Here is an 18805-nt window from a genome sequence, read left to right on the forward strand (position 1 = left end):
ATCCGAGGTGATCTGTTGGGTCAGGGCCCAAAGATCCTGCAGTATGTCTTATCTGAGGGATTTCTCTCAAATGGGAGAGTTCAGAGTGAAATAAGAAGACTACAGGCTTTTCTCTCTCATCTTGGTCATGGGATAATCAATTTGGGCATAAAACAGAGAGTCTGAATGTTGTGGGTTTGTCAGAAACTGGAGTCTGAAGAGTCACTGAGCCTGGTCTGAGGGAGGCCAAGTTTGCTCAGGATGAAGACTGGGGAAAGTTGTGGAAGTTGATCAACTGTTAAAGGTGCCTTCGATGATCTTGGGCTCAATCTCTCTGTATGTGTGTGTCAGTGTGTGTGTGAGAGTGTGTGTATGTGTGAGTGTGTGTGTGTGTGTGTGACAGAGAGATAGGCAGAGTGTGAGTGAGTGTTTCTGTGAGTGTGTGTTAGTGTGTGTTTGTATGAGTGTGTGTGTGAGAGAGAGAGGAAAAAACAGAGACAGAGAGAGAAAGGCAGAGAGAGTGTGTGTGTGAGTGTGTGTGTTTCTGTGAATGTGTGTGAGTGTGATTTGTATGAGTGGGTGCATGTGTGTGTGTGTGTGTGTGTGTGTGTGTGAGTGAGTGAGTGAGAGAGAGTGAGAGAGAGGCAGAGAGAGAGAGAGAGAGAGAGTGCCTGTGTTCGATCTCAAGTGTATGCATAAGTAAGTGTGTACTCAATGTATAGAGTCCAGAAAATACCCTTGGGCATTATGATTAGGGACACCATCCTACTTGATTATTAACCTTTGCTTCCTTTGCTTGGTTTCATAGCACTTTGATATGTGGGATTTTGCTGTTGTTTGGTTGGATTTCTTTGGGTTTTGTTTGTTGGTTGGTTTTGTTTTTCTTGTTTTTTGTTTGGTTGGTTGGGTTTGGGTTTTTTGAGACAAATTTTTACTATGTAGTGCTTACTGACCTGAAAGTGGATATATAGACCAGACTGGCTTCAAACTCAGAGAGATTCATTTGTCTCTTCCCATAGCAGGGTTCACATAGAAATTCAGTTGAGTCCAAAACATGAAACTAGGACAGACCCATGACTCAGGATTAAGGAGCCAGCAGGTGGCATCAGTAGAGCAGGGCACAAGAGACAGCTGGGATCCTGTAGAACTCACCAGGGCCTGTTGTGTAAAAATACACATGGCATATGAGACCCTTGTCATGTCCACCCCCTTCTTGCATGAGTTAGCAATCATGTTTGCCCAGAGGCCCCAGAGAGTAAAGGAAAGGCCGATGAAATCTAGAGGTAAGGACTCAGGACAAGGAGGCCATCATCACAGACCTCATTGCAGCTAAGAATGTGGTTCATGTGGTAGAGCTGGCCTAGCATGCACAGAAGCAAACATTTTATGTCCAACAGGAGATAAAGCGGCATGATGGTGCTCACCTGTAATCCCTGCTCATGTGAAGTCCAGGCAGGAGGACCTGTAGACTTTCATTGTCATCTTTAGATACATAAAAAGTTCAAGGACACCTTGGGCTACTTGAGATAAAACTCTCTCTCTCTCTCTCTCTCTCTCTCTCTCTCTCTCTCTCACACACACACACACACACACACACACACACACACACACACACACACACACAAAACTCTTTCTGACAAGGACCATAGTCCTAGACCTTCCATGTATGGCCAATTCATCCCAATGGCTCAGGACAATGTACCTTAGAACCAGAGGAATGCAAGTAGGACAGAGAAGCAGACATGAGAGGGCAGCCTGCATAGACAGCTTCAGAGAAGTGTGGACAAGGCAGCCAATGCCAGGAAAGTAAAGAAATGGGAAGATGACTCTGCACATTCCATTCAGGAAGAATGATGTCACTTCCTCTGTTGCAATCATCTCTTTCTGCCCTTTGGGGAGCTGATGTCACCATGTCCTGGGGAAGGGTAGGATGAACCTCCTTAGGACCAGCACTGAAGCCACCACAGCCTCTGCTTGCATGTCTCATGTCGTCACCCAAGTAACAGGTCAGCTGTGTTCACTGTCAGACATGTCCCAGGTCTTATGTCTTGAGTGACACATAGCTGACTGAGCCATCGCTGCCCACTTATTCCAAAGAAAATTCTGGAATGACTTTCCAAAGAAACTAAAAATAATTAGAGGGAGTCACTCAGGAACTTTGTGGAAGGAGCCTTCTCAGAAGCTGCACTGAGCCAGCTTATGGAAGTCTCTGTGTGGAAAGGAAGACTATAAGAACTCAATGTGACTAATGTCCAGTCAATCAGCCATGTGACTGTCATGTGACTTGTGCCAGGTCTTCTCTGATCCTTGCTATCCTATTCTGAGTGGGTGTTATGTTGGTGGGGAGGGAAAGGGGTGCGATTCTGGTAGAAAGGCTCAATTAAAAACTAGATTTAGAGTGACTGTCCGCTTGTGGAGGGAAGTTAGAAACTGTGCCACAGGGAGCAGACCAAGTCGAAAGAGAGTCCTCCAGGCCTTGATACTGCCTGGGCACTGTGAGGGGCACCTAAAAGACACAAAAATACTAAAGCGTATATGAAGTACAGGAAGGGGGAAGTAGGAATAGGGTAAAGGGTCACTAGGCCAAGGCTTGGGACTGAATGTGTTTCCTCATAACCACCTTCCTCATTCTGTATGAAGTGTTTAGAGACAGACAACTTCATTATGTGAGATTATTAGAGAGACACAGTAACCAGCATGGTAGGAGACAAAAGAGATTGAGGAGGGAGAGGAAAGGAATAGAGGAAGTACAGAGGAAAGAGGCAGAGTGATAACAAGCCACTTACGAAGTAGAATAGAGAAGATAAGGCATACGGTCAAGGTGGAAGAGGGGAGAACCAGCCCTGCCAAGGACTAGGGTGTGTCTCCCAGTCAAAACTGGGGGCCCAAGAGCCCTGTCATGTCAGTAACCATAAGAGAGGATCTTCTGCAACATGGGAAAAAAAGAAGCCATATCAATAAAGGAAGTTGCTGTCCACAAGGAGGTGGAATGGAGAGGTCCTGCCCAACTCAGTCCTCCACTTGAGAAGGTCTGAGCACGGGTGTCGCTTTACTCTGATTCTCTCTGGACTCCTGAGCACCCCAGTGCCCCTAGACAGGCATGGATGCCTTCCTGATAGCCCTGCTGCTCTTCCTTCCTGGACATAATCTGGCCATGGCTCAGATTCTCCTTCTTTTGCTGTCGGCAACATGTCTGCACACTGGTGAGTGGTGGGGAACTCTCTAACAGGGACTGAACCAGAGGAGGGAACAGAGTGGCTGGGAAAAGTGGGTGTCTTGTGTCCAGTGTCTGGTAGAGGAGCCAGCCAGGTCTCTCTGACCTAAGAGTTCAACACTCAGAGTAAGCCCAACCCCACCCTTCCCTCTTTTTGCTGTCCCCCCAGCCATAGGGACAGTCCTGCCCTGTGTCCCACACCTCCCTTCAGATAAAGGCACAGGATGCTCAGGGTTGTCCTTTAAATCCCTGCAGTGGCCTCAGATTCTCCCTGTCCTTCCCAGGGAACTCAGGAGGATACACAAGAAAAAATTACTTTGGGGTGAACCAACCAGCTGTCCTCTCTGGAGTCCAGGGTGGCTCCATTGAGATCCCCTTTTCCTTCTACTTCCCCTGGAAGTTGGCCAAAGATCCACAGATAAGCATAGCCTGGAGATGGAAGGAAGTCCATGGGGAATTCATCTACCAGTCCACTCTATCTTTCATTCATGAGCACTTCAAGGACCGGCTCATCCTAAACTGGACACAGGGTCAGACATCCGGAGTCCTCAGAATCCTGAACTTGAAGGAGAATAACCAGGCCACATACTTCAGCCAAGTTTGCCTGCAAACAACAGAAGGCATGAAGTGTTGGCAGTCTATTCCTGGGACAAAACTCATTGTTACACAAGGTGAGCAACCATGGCACATGGCTTCCTTGTTCCCTACTGTCACCTCAGGCTTCACAACTCTGATCTTCCCTTCATATTATGTTCCCTTGGATCTGTTCAAATATCTGCAAAAAAATTTCTTTGTAGTTGTGACAAGTCTTTGTAGCCTCCTATACCTGTCAGCCTCTGCTGAGAGAGAACCAGACCTGACTCTAAGCTTCAGCACCCCATTGCTAACACCCTTACTGTCCCAAATCTAACTACAGTCCTGCCCATTTTGACCCATGACTGCAAGGTGGATGAGCTTCTCCAGGGTGTAGCTGACTCTCTTGTCCTGTGGCAGGGCTCCAATTGGTCCTTGTATGCAGCATCTATACACAGCTCCAACTTCAGTTCAGAACTTATAGTAGGGACCATGGATGTTCTGGTGTCCTCTGGTCTAACTTTAACTGCCACATGTCACCACAGTCCCTCATTTCACCTCATAATTCCCCAGGACACATCTTTCTTCTCTCCCCAGTCTCTTCAGTCATTAGAAAATGAATAAGAAAATATCTCCAATTCCATTATGTGGCCATTCTGTCTTCTGATCCCTCCAGCCCCTCTGATGCTGAAGGAAATGCAGTCCCCTGTACTGGGATCCCTGAGCTCAGTGTAGTGACTGTGTGTCCCTGCATATGCACCAGCAGAACCTGGGAACTGTGTGTTGCTGCATTGCTGCTTACAACCTTTATCTGTTGCTCCCCAAAACCCCACTTTTTATGTGAATACTTCTCTATTTCCTATTTTCGTTCTTCAGTTTTCTTTCTGTCTTTTTCTATTTATTTTGTGTTGGTGTCTCAGCATGTAGTCCTGGCTGTCCTAGTACTCACTATATAGACCCATCTGGCCTTAAATTCACAGCAATCTGCCTTGCCTCTGCCTCCTGAGTGTTGACAGTAGAGCATATGCCACCACATCCAGAAGTGACTCTTGACTGTACTTATGACAACCTATAAGAGGACACCCACAGCACAGTTACCTGTGCAGGCTGCAGCTAACATGTTGACCTGTAGTAGAGTCTGCAGCTGTCTGCAATCAGAGAGAAAGGAGCCATTTAATATATGTGACCAGCTCAGTCATTCTCTAATTTCCTACAACCGCAAATCTTTTATACAGTGCTGTAGGATATGGGGACCAACATGCATAAAAGTATATCATTGCTACTTCATAACTTTAATTATCCTACTGTTATGAATCACAATAGACCTGACATGTCTATTACCTGATATGCAATCCATGTTGGAATAACGATGCACAGGTAGAGAACCACAGGTCTAGAATTCAAAAATAAGTAAATGTTTGGGAAATTATTCTTAGTTATCTGTGTGAAGCAAAGGAATGTATTCTTCCCTGGACTGAGCTGCACACGCATGGCTAAAATCTTATTTTTTTAAATAAACATTTTGGTATATTCAGTGTTTATGAACTGGTGGGTCTGTAAAGGCAGATTTGTGTGTGTGTGTTTGTGTGTGTATGTTTGTGTGTGTGTGTGTGTGTGTGTAAGTTTCCATCTCTCTGTGTCTCTGTGTCTGTATCTGTGTGTGTGTGTGTGTGTGTGTGTGTGTGTGTGTGTGTGTGTGTGTAAGTCTGTATGTATCTGTGCTTGAAAGTCATGGTCTGTGTGTGTGTGTGTGTGTTTCTGTTTATGTTTATATGTTTATGTGTTTATGTATGTAGAAGCTAGAGGAGATCCTGAGGTATCAGCCACCTTATTTTGGGGGATAGACCCTCTCACTGGCTTTAAGTTTCCCATGGAGGCTAGGTTGGCACTGAATGAGCCACAGAGACAATTCTGTCTCCACCTCCTCAGTACTAGGTTTACACATCATTTGGCTGTGTTTGATGTGGAAATGGACACACAGATCAGGCTAATTGTCCACTCTCAGAGCACTGCATGCCACTGTCCCTTGAGCTAGGATCAAGGGTCAGGCACACTTACTGGGTGCTTGAAATGTATTTTAGGGACCAAACACAGGCTCTGTGGCCCAAGAAACAAGCACTCTATGAAATAATTGTATCTGTATGTTACATATATATAAGTGTAAAAAAATAATTGTATTTCTCTAACTTATTTATCTGTGTCCCAATGGAAATATGTGGACAAAGCCAGGATAGTTGTGGACTGTGTATTTGTGCTTATTCTCCTTGTGTCTCAGCCTTAAGCGTGTGTTTCCATCCCTGTGAGAAATTCTAGCTCTTCCCCATCCCACATGCAACAGAGGACAAGATGTGACACTCACCCATCCCTCCCTCATCCAGGGGTGATCTGCTCACTTCTCATCTCTCCACAGATCACATACAACCATGAGGACCCCCTCCATCATCACCTCTGCAGACCCCACAGCTGGCCTGGAGAACATAAGGGGCCAAAGGAATCCTTCACTGCTGAACCTGGGGGGCATCATTGGGATGGTCGTGGCCAAAGTTGTAGTCATCATCCCCCTCTACGGATGGATGATCTCTCTGTGGTGGAAGCAAAGGTAAGTGGTCCAGGACAGGCCTCAATTGAGCTTCCCCAAGGAGAGTGGTGTTCTCAGCTGTGGGAGATGGAGAAGGGCAGGGAACAGTAAAGATAACAGAAGGAGGGAGAATCTTCCTGAATTTCCCAAGGACTGCATCCCTGGATCCTGATGTCCTTCCAGACCACCTGGAAATTAGAGTAGCAAATGCAGATGAACACAGAGCCTGCTCCAAAGGAATTCAAAGAGGCATGCAGGAGACACAGGAGCTGACTGCTTAACTGGAAAGAGCTATAGCTGATGAAGAATACCTGAGAGTAGACCAGCACAAGCAGACAACATGTTACAGGAAGTGATAGCTATAAAAAAGAGACACCTCTTTAGTTGGGCGTGTGTGACTAAAATGGAAATTAAAGAGTCTTGTGTGTAATAAAGCCACAAACAGAAGAAATGTTTATGGAGAACCTAACACTACAACAAGTAAAAGAGTTGAGCACTAGAAACCTAAACCCCCTGAAAAAGTATGGAACATCCATTGAAGTGTCTCAGTTGAAGTGATTGCTCCACAAACAGGGACATGAGTATCATCCCAGGAGCCACAAAAAGAGTTGCCAGACAGGTGGAGACAATAGGATCGCTGTTGCTCCCTGTGCTGCCAACCTTACCTACTGTGTGAGAACAATGACTGACCTGACTCACAATCTAGAGAGGACAGCTCCTAAAGGACAATGCCCAAGGTGGTCCGCCAGCAGCACATGAGTCTTCACATTTGCAAATATTCACATGTGGTTATGCGCTGTTCAAAGTGAATTTAAAAAGAAACATTAGAGAAGTCTTATAAATGTAAGAATATTTGCACAATGGAAAATTTTATACACTAAGTCCCTGCAAACACACACACACACACACACACACACACACACACACACACACACACACACTTTCACCTGAAAATACAATGAAGTTCTTTTTCAAAATCCAATAGCATGTTTGTAAAAATAGAAGATTTGTTTTCAAAAATTGGTGTAGTTTAAGAAATAAAAATGGAGGCACAGAGGGGGACACAATAATCTCAGCCCTCAGAAAATGCAGACAGGAGAATCATGGGTCCAAGGATATCTACAGTTACATAGCAAACTGTAGGCGACTGGGCTCCAAAGACCTTGCACACACAGCACAATACCTATGTGTGGACTGAGGTCAGAGCAGATTTAAAGTTGTGGGACTACAGGATAAGGATGGAGATGCATAGATGTTGGAGTGTAATGGAAGTTTACAAATGGACATTTAAATGTGCATCAGACAGTTTCAGACAGGCTCTGCCTTCGATTACCATAAGTAGAAGAAGTGAGAGGTGGAAAACCAGCAGCCAGGGAGGCAACAGAAGACTCACCAGGATTCAAACCATGAGACTGAGTCTGCAGGGTGCAGGAGCCTACACTCAAAGGAAGAACTAGAGAGCCAGATTCCAGAAAGGCAAAAGTGAAATATGGTGTGAACAGAGCAAAGAAAGCAGAGATGTGTCAAGAGGTCAGAGAAGAGGGAAGAAAAGAAAAGAGGAAGAAATAGAAGTGGGTTGGTACACTAGTTCATTGCTCTGATTTGCAGTGTTGTAAAGGTCTGCTGACTACTGGACTCAGGTCCTGGTGATTCTCAGACCTGTCTCTGCCTGGCTGCTGCAGAGCTGTTTGGTGCCCAGGTCCCCTAATGTTCCCTGAACTCAGAGAACAGCTGAAATGCAGGACAGAGAACCAGCATGGTTGACACACTGACAGTTTCTTCTCCTACAGGCCAGCAGAGTAACGCCTAAACCCCAGCCAGGTGAGTGACTGTCATCTCAAGGGAGGTTGAGTGGCTGTTGGGAAGTTATTATGAGAAAAATGGAAGGGAGCCAGAGAGATGATTCGGTCAGAAACGCAGGGGACATGGGGAGGAAGGCCTGAGTTTGATGTATCCAGAGCTCACACATTATAAGCCAGGGATGAGGCTAGAATTTGCAAGTCCTGCCCTGCTCAAGCAAGAGACAGGGAGAGTCACAGGATGGCCAAACATGTAGTCTAGAACAATTGGTGAGTTTCAGGCCTATGAAAGATCATGACTTTAAAAACTAGGGAGATTTCTCAAGGTGATAAGTCATGGTCATAACATTTTCTAAAATAATTTCATGTGAAATATTTTAAATTCCATATTAATGAACAAAAACAGTGAATTCCAGTTAGAGAACTCAATGGGAAATGGAGCCTGCTCCCTAGTTCAATGACCTGGGAATGATTTCTGGGGACCCAAATGGATTAAAGAGAAAACTGACTCAGCACAACTGTCATCTGCCTCTCATGGTCATTCACAGGCTCCGGATGAGACATCATCCCTTCTTCCTCAACTAAGAGACCTCCCAGTGTTAGGATCTCTCAACAAGGAGATTAGTTTATATCAAAATAGTTATTGGTGACCACATACCCTGTATCCCACAACCTCCCATGTGATTCTCTCTGGGAATCAGAATTCCCAGAATTCTTCAGAATTCTGCTGTGAAAGATCACCATACTTGGATAACCCCCACTTCTGCCACATGGTCTCTGAAACCCTCTGCTTGAAACCAACTTCATCTCGTATGTCTCTGGGCCAGAGAGCCTGACTGTGCTCTTCATTCTCTGCTCATGGACTTATTGACACTTTCAATAAATACCTCACTTCCCGCAATCCATCTCCATGTCTCTCCTGAGCCCGCTCATAACACAACTTAGAGAGTGGCACACTGTGTCTAGCATGTGGGTCACTGGGATAGATATAAGGACAATAGTCTGCATTGAAACCAACAGCCTGATAATCAAGGTTCACCTCTTCCTTACTCTCAAGAGGCTGACATCTCATCCAGAGCCCAACCCCCACCCCACATGCTTCACATCAAGTGTCAGACCAAGGCTTCCTTTCCTCACAAGCCCAACTGCTTACACTCACATTCTCATTTCCTACCATGTCAACATTCTGGACTCTGGGTTCTCTCCTAGAATAGGACATTTGTCGCAGGTCCAATCCCTGTAGGGACACAGAAAACCATCCAGAGTGACCCAGGAGGAATGAAACCAGGCTTCTCATGACAGAAGAAGTTCATTGACATACTCTATACAGATCTACCAAGACACTGAGCCATAATTGAAATGGCACAAATACAGCTCCAGTTCACCAATCACAAGGCTCAATGAGTACCATACATGGGCCTTTTCTGAGTAATTGGGGAAACTGTTTCCAATCCCATGAGGCAAGCTAGAGCTACTTGGGGTCATGAAGAGGTCACCAAAACTCATGTGGCTAAAGTGAAGCGCCCTGGAGCAGCTATGAGGTATCTACTGTTGTTGTGACTGCATCCTAACACCCTAAGACTGAACACAGCAGCTCTCATGAGTACAGGGACCTTGAGAGCAGGGATGATATTTTCTCTGAGCATTCCTGAAGGGTTGTCACAGCAGGATGCCATGATGGAAGTCTTCCCAGCCGTTTCAAGGAGTCCATTTGTCAGGTCCATGTCGCAGGCATCTGTACTCAGAGAAGGGGCCTTAATCCACTTGCTGAAATGTGACTTCTCAGGTCCTTTTTCATTGCTCAAGATGGAAAAACAAGAGACAAACCCAGAGCAAAGACATAAAGAAACAACGTTCTCAACAACATAGGTGCTTAAGCTCCAGTTGAATACATTTAGGCAGACTGTATCTCTGATGTACCAAAGGGAACATTATGGGGCAACTAGGAAGTAGACATTGGTTTCTGCCCTGGTGACAAGTGTTTGGTATGTGTGTTCCCTAGACTGAGATGATCGGTAAAAAAAGTACTAAAAGAAATTGGGGATCAAAACATGCCTGTCATCCCTACTATTGACAGGCAGTGATGGGAAGATTGTCAATTGGAATACTGGTTCTTAACCTGTGGGTCATTACATCTTTGAAGTTTGAAGGACATTTTCACAGGAGTCACATTTCAGATTTCCTGAATATCAGATGTTTATATTATGATCATAACTGTAGCAAAATCACAGACATAAATTACCAATAAAATAAGTTTATGGTTGGAGTCACAGCAACATGAGGAAATATCACAGCATTACAAAGCTTGAGAACCACTGAATTGGAGGCTACTCTTGGTACCTCTTGAGTTTAGGCCAGCCTGGGTTGCATGAGACTGTCTTCAAATCAACAGCAAAGCTTAACAAAACTGAAAACAATAAAGAGGGTCATGGATTGTCGCGCCCACCTCGGCCGGCAAGGAAGATGCAACACCGTCGGATTCTTCTCAACAGCCTTTATTGCAGGACCACCTCATTGCTGTTACGGGGACCTCGAGCAGCAAAGGCGCTCGCCTTATATATACAACAGACTGGGGCTATTCTAATTGTCTTTCAGGGATTGGCAGAGCACGAATCACCCCATTATCACCTCTGCTACTTGTCGGAGCATGAACCACCCCATTAGCATGGTACCTTCCCAGCCAGATTGACACCAGGTGCAAACCCGCACATGGGCAGTACTGTTGTGTACCACAGGAGGGTGCCGGATCACCTCATTATCCTAAGACTGCCCTGGCAAGGGGACAAGCCTGCGCATACGTGATAAGTTGTTTACATCCAGACAGGACTGGATATCAGCGCCATCTTTCTTTTACCGTGCCACTCCCTACAATGGATAAAGGTCCTCAGCTCCTTTTTGGTTAGAGATGGAGAACTCGAATATGGTACCAATATTCTCTCCAAATTTACATAAAATAATTGTGACTACCAATACTTTAGCTTTTGTACGTTTGTTTTTTTTGGGGGGGGTTCTTTTTTTTTTTCGGAGCTGGGGACCAAACCCAGGGCCTTGCGCTTCCATGGCAAGCGCTCTACCACTGAGCTAAATCCCCAACCCCATGCACCTTTGTTTTTGTTTTGTTCTGTTTCTGAGGAGGGGGTTTCTCTATTATATAGGTCAGTTCTCCTGGAACTTGCTTTACACACAAAGGCTGGCCTCAAAGTCAGAAAATCTCCTCCTGCTGCATCCTATAAAATGTACCTCCATGCCAAGGGATTAACACTTTTCTGGCTTTTGTTCATTTATTTGTTTTGGTTTTAGTTTGTTTTAACCTAAATATAATAAGTCTGAGAAAGGGTGGGAATTTCTCTGTTTCTGTGACCACAAGCTTGATGACACATTTATAAATGTCTCTGTCCTTGGATATCAGCAGATGTTGGAGGGGTCTGAGCTTCTCCCCGAGTCCCACTCACCTGGCCTTTAGGGCACAGAATAGAGTTTCTATCCGGGAACACCCTGGGCAGGGGTTCAGGCAGGAGCTCATCTGAGACTGAGGAGCAGGTGAGGCAGATCAAGATGATGACGTCATCCTAGGGAAGAAACACAAGGTCAGATGGCAGCAGGCAGCTGTGCTATTGTAAAGCTTAAGCTGCAGCCAGTGCATCCTGTCTATACCACAAGCTGCCATCCGTCTGCCATCCTCTCTAGCTTCTCCACTCTCTTCAGGCACCAGTTGGGGTGTTACTTTGACTCTGGATCTATGTGTTGTCACTAGGGAAGAGAGATCAATGAGAGTGTGTGTAAGGAAGTAGTGACAAGACTGGAGAAGGCAGGGACAGGTTTCATCTATGAGGGTATCTACTAGGCCCACAGAGCCTAGAGTAGCCGTTATCTGAAGGATGGTTCTGGAATTGAATCATCCACAAACAGGAAGTTTTGAGTCTGTTTTCTCCCTCTGCTGTCATGGGATAAGTTAATTGGGTATAAAGTCGGAGAGTCTGAATGCTGTAGACAATGAAAAGAACTGGATTCTGAAGAATAACAGAGCCTGGACGTAGGGAGGCCTTGTTTAGTCAGGATAAATACTGGGTTAAAATGTGGTGGCAGATCAGCTATGAAAGGATCCTTACATGATTTCTTTCTGAGATCCAGTGCACGTGTATACAAGTCAGTTTGGGCTCATCTACAGAAGTGCAGAGGACAACCTCAGGTATGGTAATTACCAACACCATCCAAGTTCACCCTCAACTTTGCATTTCCGTTTTTGATTGGTTGATATTTAGTTTGATACATAGGCTATTTTAGGTTTCGCTGGGATTCCTTGGTTTATGTTGTTGGGATTTTTTGTTTGTTTGTTTATTCTTTGATACAAATTTTCACTATGCAGATTCTGCTGTCTAAAACCTGGATATATAGATCAGGCAAGCTTCAAACTCAATAAGATCCATGTGCCTCTGCCTTCGTCCTCCCAAAGTCAGACTTGAAGCATGTATGTGTATGTCTATCGTGGGTTATGATATTTTAAATAACACTTATTCATTCTGGGTTGTGTGGTGTGGATAGGGACCCATGTGCCTGAGCATCACACATATTCCAACCCTGCAGGCTGATACTCCCCATGGTCCTGCGATATGCAAAATCCCCATGTGCATATCAAAACCACAGGCTTCCTGTCCCAAGAAGAGATCATGACTTGGGATTAAGGAGCCAGCAGGTGGCAGCAGTGCAGCTGAGCACAAGGTGTAGTTTGCATCCTTAGAATCCATCAGAGCCTGTTGTATACAAATGCTGGGGTCCAGCAGCAGGTCTGGCCCCCTTCTTGGGTGAGTTAGGTATCAGATGACCTTCTACCCACAAACCTCAGACAGTCAAGTTAAGGTAGATGAATGTGGAGGTGAGTACTCATGACCACAAGGACATTCTTACCTCACTGATCCAAAGATGTTCGTTTGGTAGAGTGCTTTCATGCCTGTCATGGACAGAAAATGAGGTTCTTTGTCCACATTCTACAAAGGAGAAGAATGTTACACACCTGTACTCACCACTGATGGGAGGCCCAGTTGGGAGGATTTGTAGGAGTTCCAGATCATCCTTGATTACATAGCAAATGTAAGAACAAGCTTGGTGAAAACAAAGCCTAAATACCTGTCAGATGAGCACCTGTCATCCCAAAAGGCAGGTAGAGGACACTTTGGGGAAGTATATTATGAGAGGCATGCAAGGGAGCACGAGAGATGATTCAGCCACAGAGGTGTACATGGGTAACAGGGCATGACCTTGGCCCAGAGCAGCCACACTATAGATCAGGGATATGGCAGGAATTTGTTATCCCAGCCCTGCATGAGCAAGAGACAGGGAGAGTCATGTGGCTGACCGTGTAGCTACTCAAGACTAATTGGTAATTCCCAAACCCATGAGTGCCAGGATATGAAAAACTGTGTGGATTTCTCAAGATGATCAATTATGGTCATAACCTTTTATAAATTTATGTTAAATGAAGTATTTTTAAATGATATATTAATGAACAGTGTATATCCGTGAGATATCTCAGTGAAAATGGAGCCTGCTGCCTAGCACAGTGACCTGGGTGTGATTCCTGGTGACTCAAATGGTACACAGAGAAAACTGACTGTGGACAATTGTCCTCTCCCTCTCAGGATGACCCACAGACCCCTGGTGAGACATCATCTGTTTATCCTCAGAGAACAGACTTTCTGGTGCCAGGATCTCTCACCGGGTAGGTGAGTTACTTCAAAGTAGTGACTGAGGTGCATACCACCATCCTCCCTGCCTCCTGTATAGGAATAAGAGCACATGGATGCAGGATTGTGTGTGACACATCCTAAGAATCTATGTCAGCTCTGTTGTCCTCTCTTTAGAAGACCTGTCATCCTTTCTGTCTCTGGTCCTGAGAGCCTGACTTGTGTTCTCTGTTTGCGAATTTGTAAATTTTGTAATAAATGTGGGATTGTAAATCAATCAACTTGAGCCAGTTCAGAGTAATACTGAGATCAAGACAAGTTCGAAACAGAAAATCTCATTCTGAGACCAGCAGAAGTTAGGACTGTGCCCTGCTTGCTCCAGTCTGCATGTTCAGATCCAAGAAGCCCATACCACCCCCACCTCTGCCACCCTTGAGAAAGTAATAACAAGATGGCTGAATTACAGCTCTTCCTTCCCCTCTCTCCATAGACACATGTCCATCAAGCACCTGGAATTCCTCCTCAGGCAATTGAAGGTTTCTCAGAACCTCAGCACAAGCCAATAAAGCACAGTCATCCTATAACCAATAATCAATCAAGAAGTTTCATATAGACCTTGTTACCCCACTAAAAGAAAGTTGTTTAACTGATAATCACTCAGAGAATCGTTTCTCAACAGGACTCAATCTAGAAGAAATCCTGTCAACCCATCAACAGAGATGAGCTTAGTCCCTTTCATTCCAGCCCTGAGTTCAACTTGCCTGCATACACTGAGGTAAGAAGAAGAACCAGGCAAACAAATAAAAGTCTTACTCCAAGCAATTTTCAGGAAGTTTCTGTAGATGCTCTTCTCCCATTTGAGACCTCTAAGCGAGTTGCAGCCTGTCTCTGGAATACAAGTCACAGGAGAGGGACAAGGTCCAGATTGAGAATCATGGATTGATAATCAATCCCTATTCCCTGGCCATCCATCTCACCCAGAGCCTTGATCCCCTCATGCTTCCCATCCAGTGAAAGATCATGGCTTGATTAATCCCATGTGGGGATTCCTTTCCTCACAGGTTTAGCTATACACACTCACTTTCTCATTTTTTGCCATGGTGATATTCTGAATTCCAGGTTATCTCCTAGGACAGGTCTTTTTTCCCATGTCTACTCTGTCTTAATATTTGATAGTCAGCAGATCAGCCTCTCCCAGAAAACCTGTTGAAACACCGGAAACCATCCAGAGTGACCCATGGATAAAGATCTACCAACCACATTGAGCCATAGCTCCAGTGTGGAACAGACGTAACTCCAGTCTACCAATCACAAGTCTCAAATGGGTGTTATTCATGGGCCTTTGATGAGGCATTGGGAAAATGATCCCCAATACCATGAGACTAGTTCTAGATAACTGGGTCCATGGAGAGGCCACCAAAGCTCGTTGTAGCTAAAGTGAGGTGTCCTGGGGCAGCTCTGAGGTGTCTGCAGTGGTTGTGACTGCATCAAAGACTTCTGAGGTTGAACTCAGTAGCTCTTATGGGCACAGTGATCATGGAAGCAAGGGTGATGTTTCTTCTGAGCATCCCTGATGCGTTCTCACAGCAAGATGTCATGATGGTGATCTGTGTAGTCATCCAAAGTGGTGCATTCTCAGCTCAACACCACAGGCAACTGCACACAGAAAGGGGCCCTTAATGCAGTTGCTCAAATGGTCATGTGACTTCCCAGGTTCTTTTCCATTGTTCAAATGGGAAAAAGTATAGACAAGCCCACAGCAATATTTCACACAGAGCCAACATAATCAACATCAGAGGTGCTTACCGCTGATTGAATACACTTAGGGAGAGTGCATCTGTGATCTGATACAAGGGAAATTTATGGTACATGTGGGGAGATGTTGGCTTCTGCCCTGGCTACACTTGTTCACAATGTGTGTTTCTAGCCTGAGGGAAACAGTAGGAAAAAGTACTAAGAGGAACTTGGGCATGAGAACAGGATGTCGCTGCAGTAGGCTGGAGCAGCTTCCAGTGACAAAAGCTTCAGGAGAGAATACTCTTCCCTTAGGGTGTTACAGTTCAGTAAAGCAGGCAGCCTCAGAGGGCTTTGGTGAAATAACTTATGTTCTCTATTCCTTATGGATACAATCTTATAAATGTATTGGGGTGGGGGGTCTAAAGGCAGATGCTTTCTATTGGTTTGGTCTGAAACGTTAGGGATGCCTCCTTTGTGGAGCGCCCTTGGGACGTTCAGACTGATTGTCACAGTCCTGTCCATGTGGTGTCATGGTCACAAGTTTCAGTACAGGAACCTGGTCAGGAGTAGATTAAAACACATACCATTTTCAAATATCAGCATTGATGGGGTTTCTTTTTTATTGGTTATATTTCTTTAGTTACACTTCAAATGTTATTCTCTTTCCCAGTTTCCTGTCCATAAGCCCCCATCGCCTCCCCCTCTCCCATAAGGGTGTCTCCCCCACCCACCCTCCATTACTGCCCCCCCAGACATTCCCCTGCACTGGGGGGTCTAACCTTGGAAGGACCAATGGCTTCCCCTTCCATTGGTGCCACAACAAGGTTATTATCTGCTACATAGAGAATTGGAGCCCTGGATCAGTCCATGTATAGTCTTTGTGTAGTGCTTTAGTCCCTGGAAGCTCTGGTTGGTTGGCATTGTTGTTCTTATGGGGTTGTAAGCCCCTTCTGCTCTTTCAATTCTCTCGAAGGGGATCCCATTCTCAATTCAGTGGTTTGCTGCTAGCATTCACATCTGTATTTGACATGCTCTGGTTGTGCCCCTCAGGAGAGATCTATATCTGGTCCCTTTCAGCACGCACTTTTTAACTTCATCAATCTTATCTAGTTTTGGTGGCTGTATATATATATATATATATATATATATGGGCCAGAAGTCGGATAAGCTCTGAATGGCTGTCCCTTCAGTCACTACTCTAAACTTTGCCACCATATCCCCTCATATGGATATTTTTGTTCCCCCTTTTAAGGAGGAGTAGGAACATCTGCATTTTGGTCATCCTTCTTCTTGATCTTCCTGTGATCTGGGGATTGCATCTTGGGCTATTCGAGCTTTTCAGCTAATGGCCACATATCAGTGAGTGCATACCATGTATGTTTTTCTGTGATTGTGTTACCTCACTCAGGATGATATTTTCTAGTTCATTCCATATGCCTATGAATTTCATGAAGTCATTGTTTTTGTTGGCTGAGTAGTACTCCATTGTGTAGATGTACAACCTTTTATGAATACATTCCTCTGTTGAAGGGTATCTGGGTTCTTTCCAACTTCTGGCTATTATAAATAAGGCTGCTATGAAGATAGTGGAGCATGTGTCTTTGTTGTATATTAGAGCATCTTTCGGGTATATGCCCAGGAGAGGGATAGCTGGGTCCTAAGGTAGTGGAATGTCCAATTTTCTGAGGAACCTCCAGACAGATTTCCAGAGTGCTTGTAACAGTTTGCAGGCCCACCAACAATGAAGGAGTGGTCCTCTTTCTCCACATCCTTGCCAGCATTTGCCATCACCTGAGTTTTTGATCTTAGTCATTCTGACTGGTGTAAGGTAGAATCTCAGGTTGTTTCGATTTGCATTTCCCTGATGACTAAGGATGTTGAACATTTCTTTAGGTGCTTCTTGGCCATTTGGTAATCCGCAGCTGAGAATTTTTTTTAATAGCTATGTAACTTATTTTTAATAGGGTTATTTGGCTCTCTGGGGTCTAACTTCTTGACTTCTTTGTATATGTTGAAAATTAAGCCTCTATCAGGTGTTGGATAGTTAAAGATCTTTTCCCAATATGTTGGTTGCCTTTTTGTCCTACTGACAGTGTCCTTTGCTTTACAGAAGCGTTGCAGTTTTATGAGGTCCCATTTGTTGATTCTTGATCTTAGAACATAAGTCATAGGTGTTTTGTTCAGGAAATTTTCCCTAGTGCCCATGTGCTCGAGATACTTAATCCTCTCATCCTTACCAGGTTTTCTCTGTGGCAGCACAGTCCATTGACCCCAATTATCTCCAGCTGGTCTCTTGGGATTGAAGATCTTTTTCTCAATGCCTGGAAAAAGCCCATGAACACTACTCATTTGAGACTTGTGATTGGTGGACTGGATCTGCTTCTGTGCCACACTGCATCTATGGCATGCTGTCCTTGGTAGATACCTATCAAGCATGACCATATACCACTTCTGGGTACAACAAAAGCCTGATTTCTCTCTTACTTGATCAGTCTGCATGGTTTCCTGTGTTCCCAGAAGCTTTCTGTTAGCTGACCAGCTGAGTACCAAATATTAAGACAGACTGGTTATGGGACAGAAGTTTTGCCAAGAAAGACCAAAGGGTCCAGAATATCAACATGACAGGGAATGAGGAATTGAGTACATTTAGTTGGCTTCTGAGGAAAGGAACTCCAATGTGGGGCTCAAGCAAGCCAAAGTCTGTCGTCTGATAGGTAGCATCGAAAGATCAGAGTTGTGGATAAGATGATCATGGCCAGGGAGTAAGGGAGAGGGGAACCAGGATCTCAGGAAGTAGTTATCAAGGTGGACCGTGGTCCTTGCATCTTTCCCTGTAACCTGCATCCTGGATACATTGTGCACCTCTCTATGAGGTGTCATGTAGAGCAAGGGGCAAGGCCTCAGGATACATTGAGGTGGGATGCTGGGAATAAGACCTTCGTGGAAAGTGTCAATAAATTGATGAGCACAGATATAGCAGCACAGTCAGGCTCTCAGGACCAGAGACACAGGATGGCCTGGGTTCCAAGGAGAGGGTATCAGAACCCACATGGCAGAAGAGGGGTTATCTACCTACATCTCCCCAAGAATGCTGAAGTTTCACAGCACAATCCTGCAGCCATGAGTTCTGATTCTCAGAGAGGAGACATAGAAGGGGGAGGTATTCAAAAATATGTGCTCACCAATAACCACTTCAATGTAAACTAAACTCTCTGGTGAGAGATCCTGGCACTAAGAGGTCTAT

At 45.0% G+C, this 18805-nt stretch overlaps 1 protein-coding gene across 9 annotated transcripts in view; it reads left to right on the forward strand.

Moving 5' to 3' along the window:
- Positions 1-1880: 1880 nt before the first annotated feature.
- Positions 1881-18805, forward strand: part of LOC148002261 (paired immunoglobulin-like type 2 receptor beta) — a 33761-nt gene continuing 16836 nt past the window's right edge. Inside the window, exons 1-6 of one of the 9 annotated variants that reach the window (XR_015634711.1) lie at positions 2625-3182; positions 3478-3864; positions 6177-6365; positions 8135-8165; positions 13780-13863; positions 14504-14599. Coding sequence is in view for 4 of the 9 variants with exons in the window: in XM_087579722.1 (XP_087435848.1) it covers positions 3080-3182; positions 3487-3864; positions 5333-5336; positions 6177-6365; positions 8135-8147 (687 nt within the window). In the remaining 5 variants the exon portion in view is untranslated. Of the gene's footprint in view, positions 3183-3477; positions 3865-5332; positions 5337-6176; positions 6366-8134; positions 8166-8691; positions 13864-14503; positions 14600-18805 lie in introns of those variants that run through there. The other 8 variants (XM_087579722.1, XM_087579720.1, XM_087579721.1 and 5 more) reach the window with 8 other exon arrangements.

The sequence above is a fragment of the Rattus norvegicus genome, chromosome 12, assembly GCF_021556685.1.
Source record: "Rattus norvegicus strain SHRSP/BbbUtx chromosome 12, alternate assembly SHRSP_T2T, whole genome shotgun sequence".
NCBI classification, from domain to species: Eukaryota; Metazoa; Chordata; class Mammalia; order Rodentia; family Muridae; genus Rattus; species Rattus norvegicus.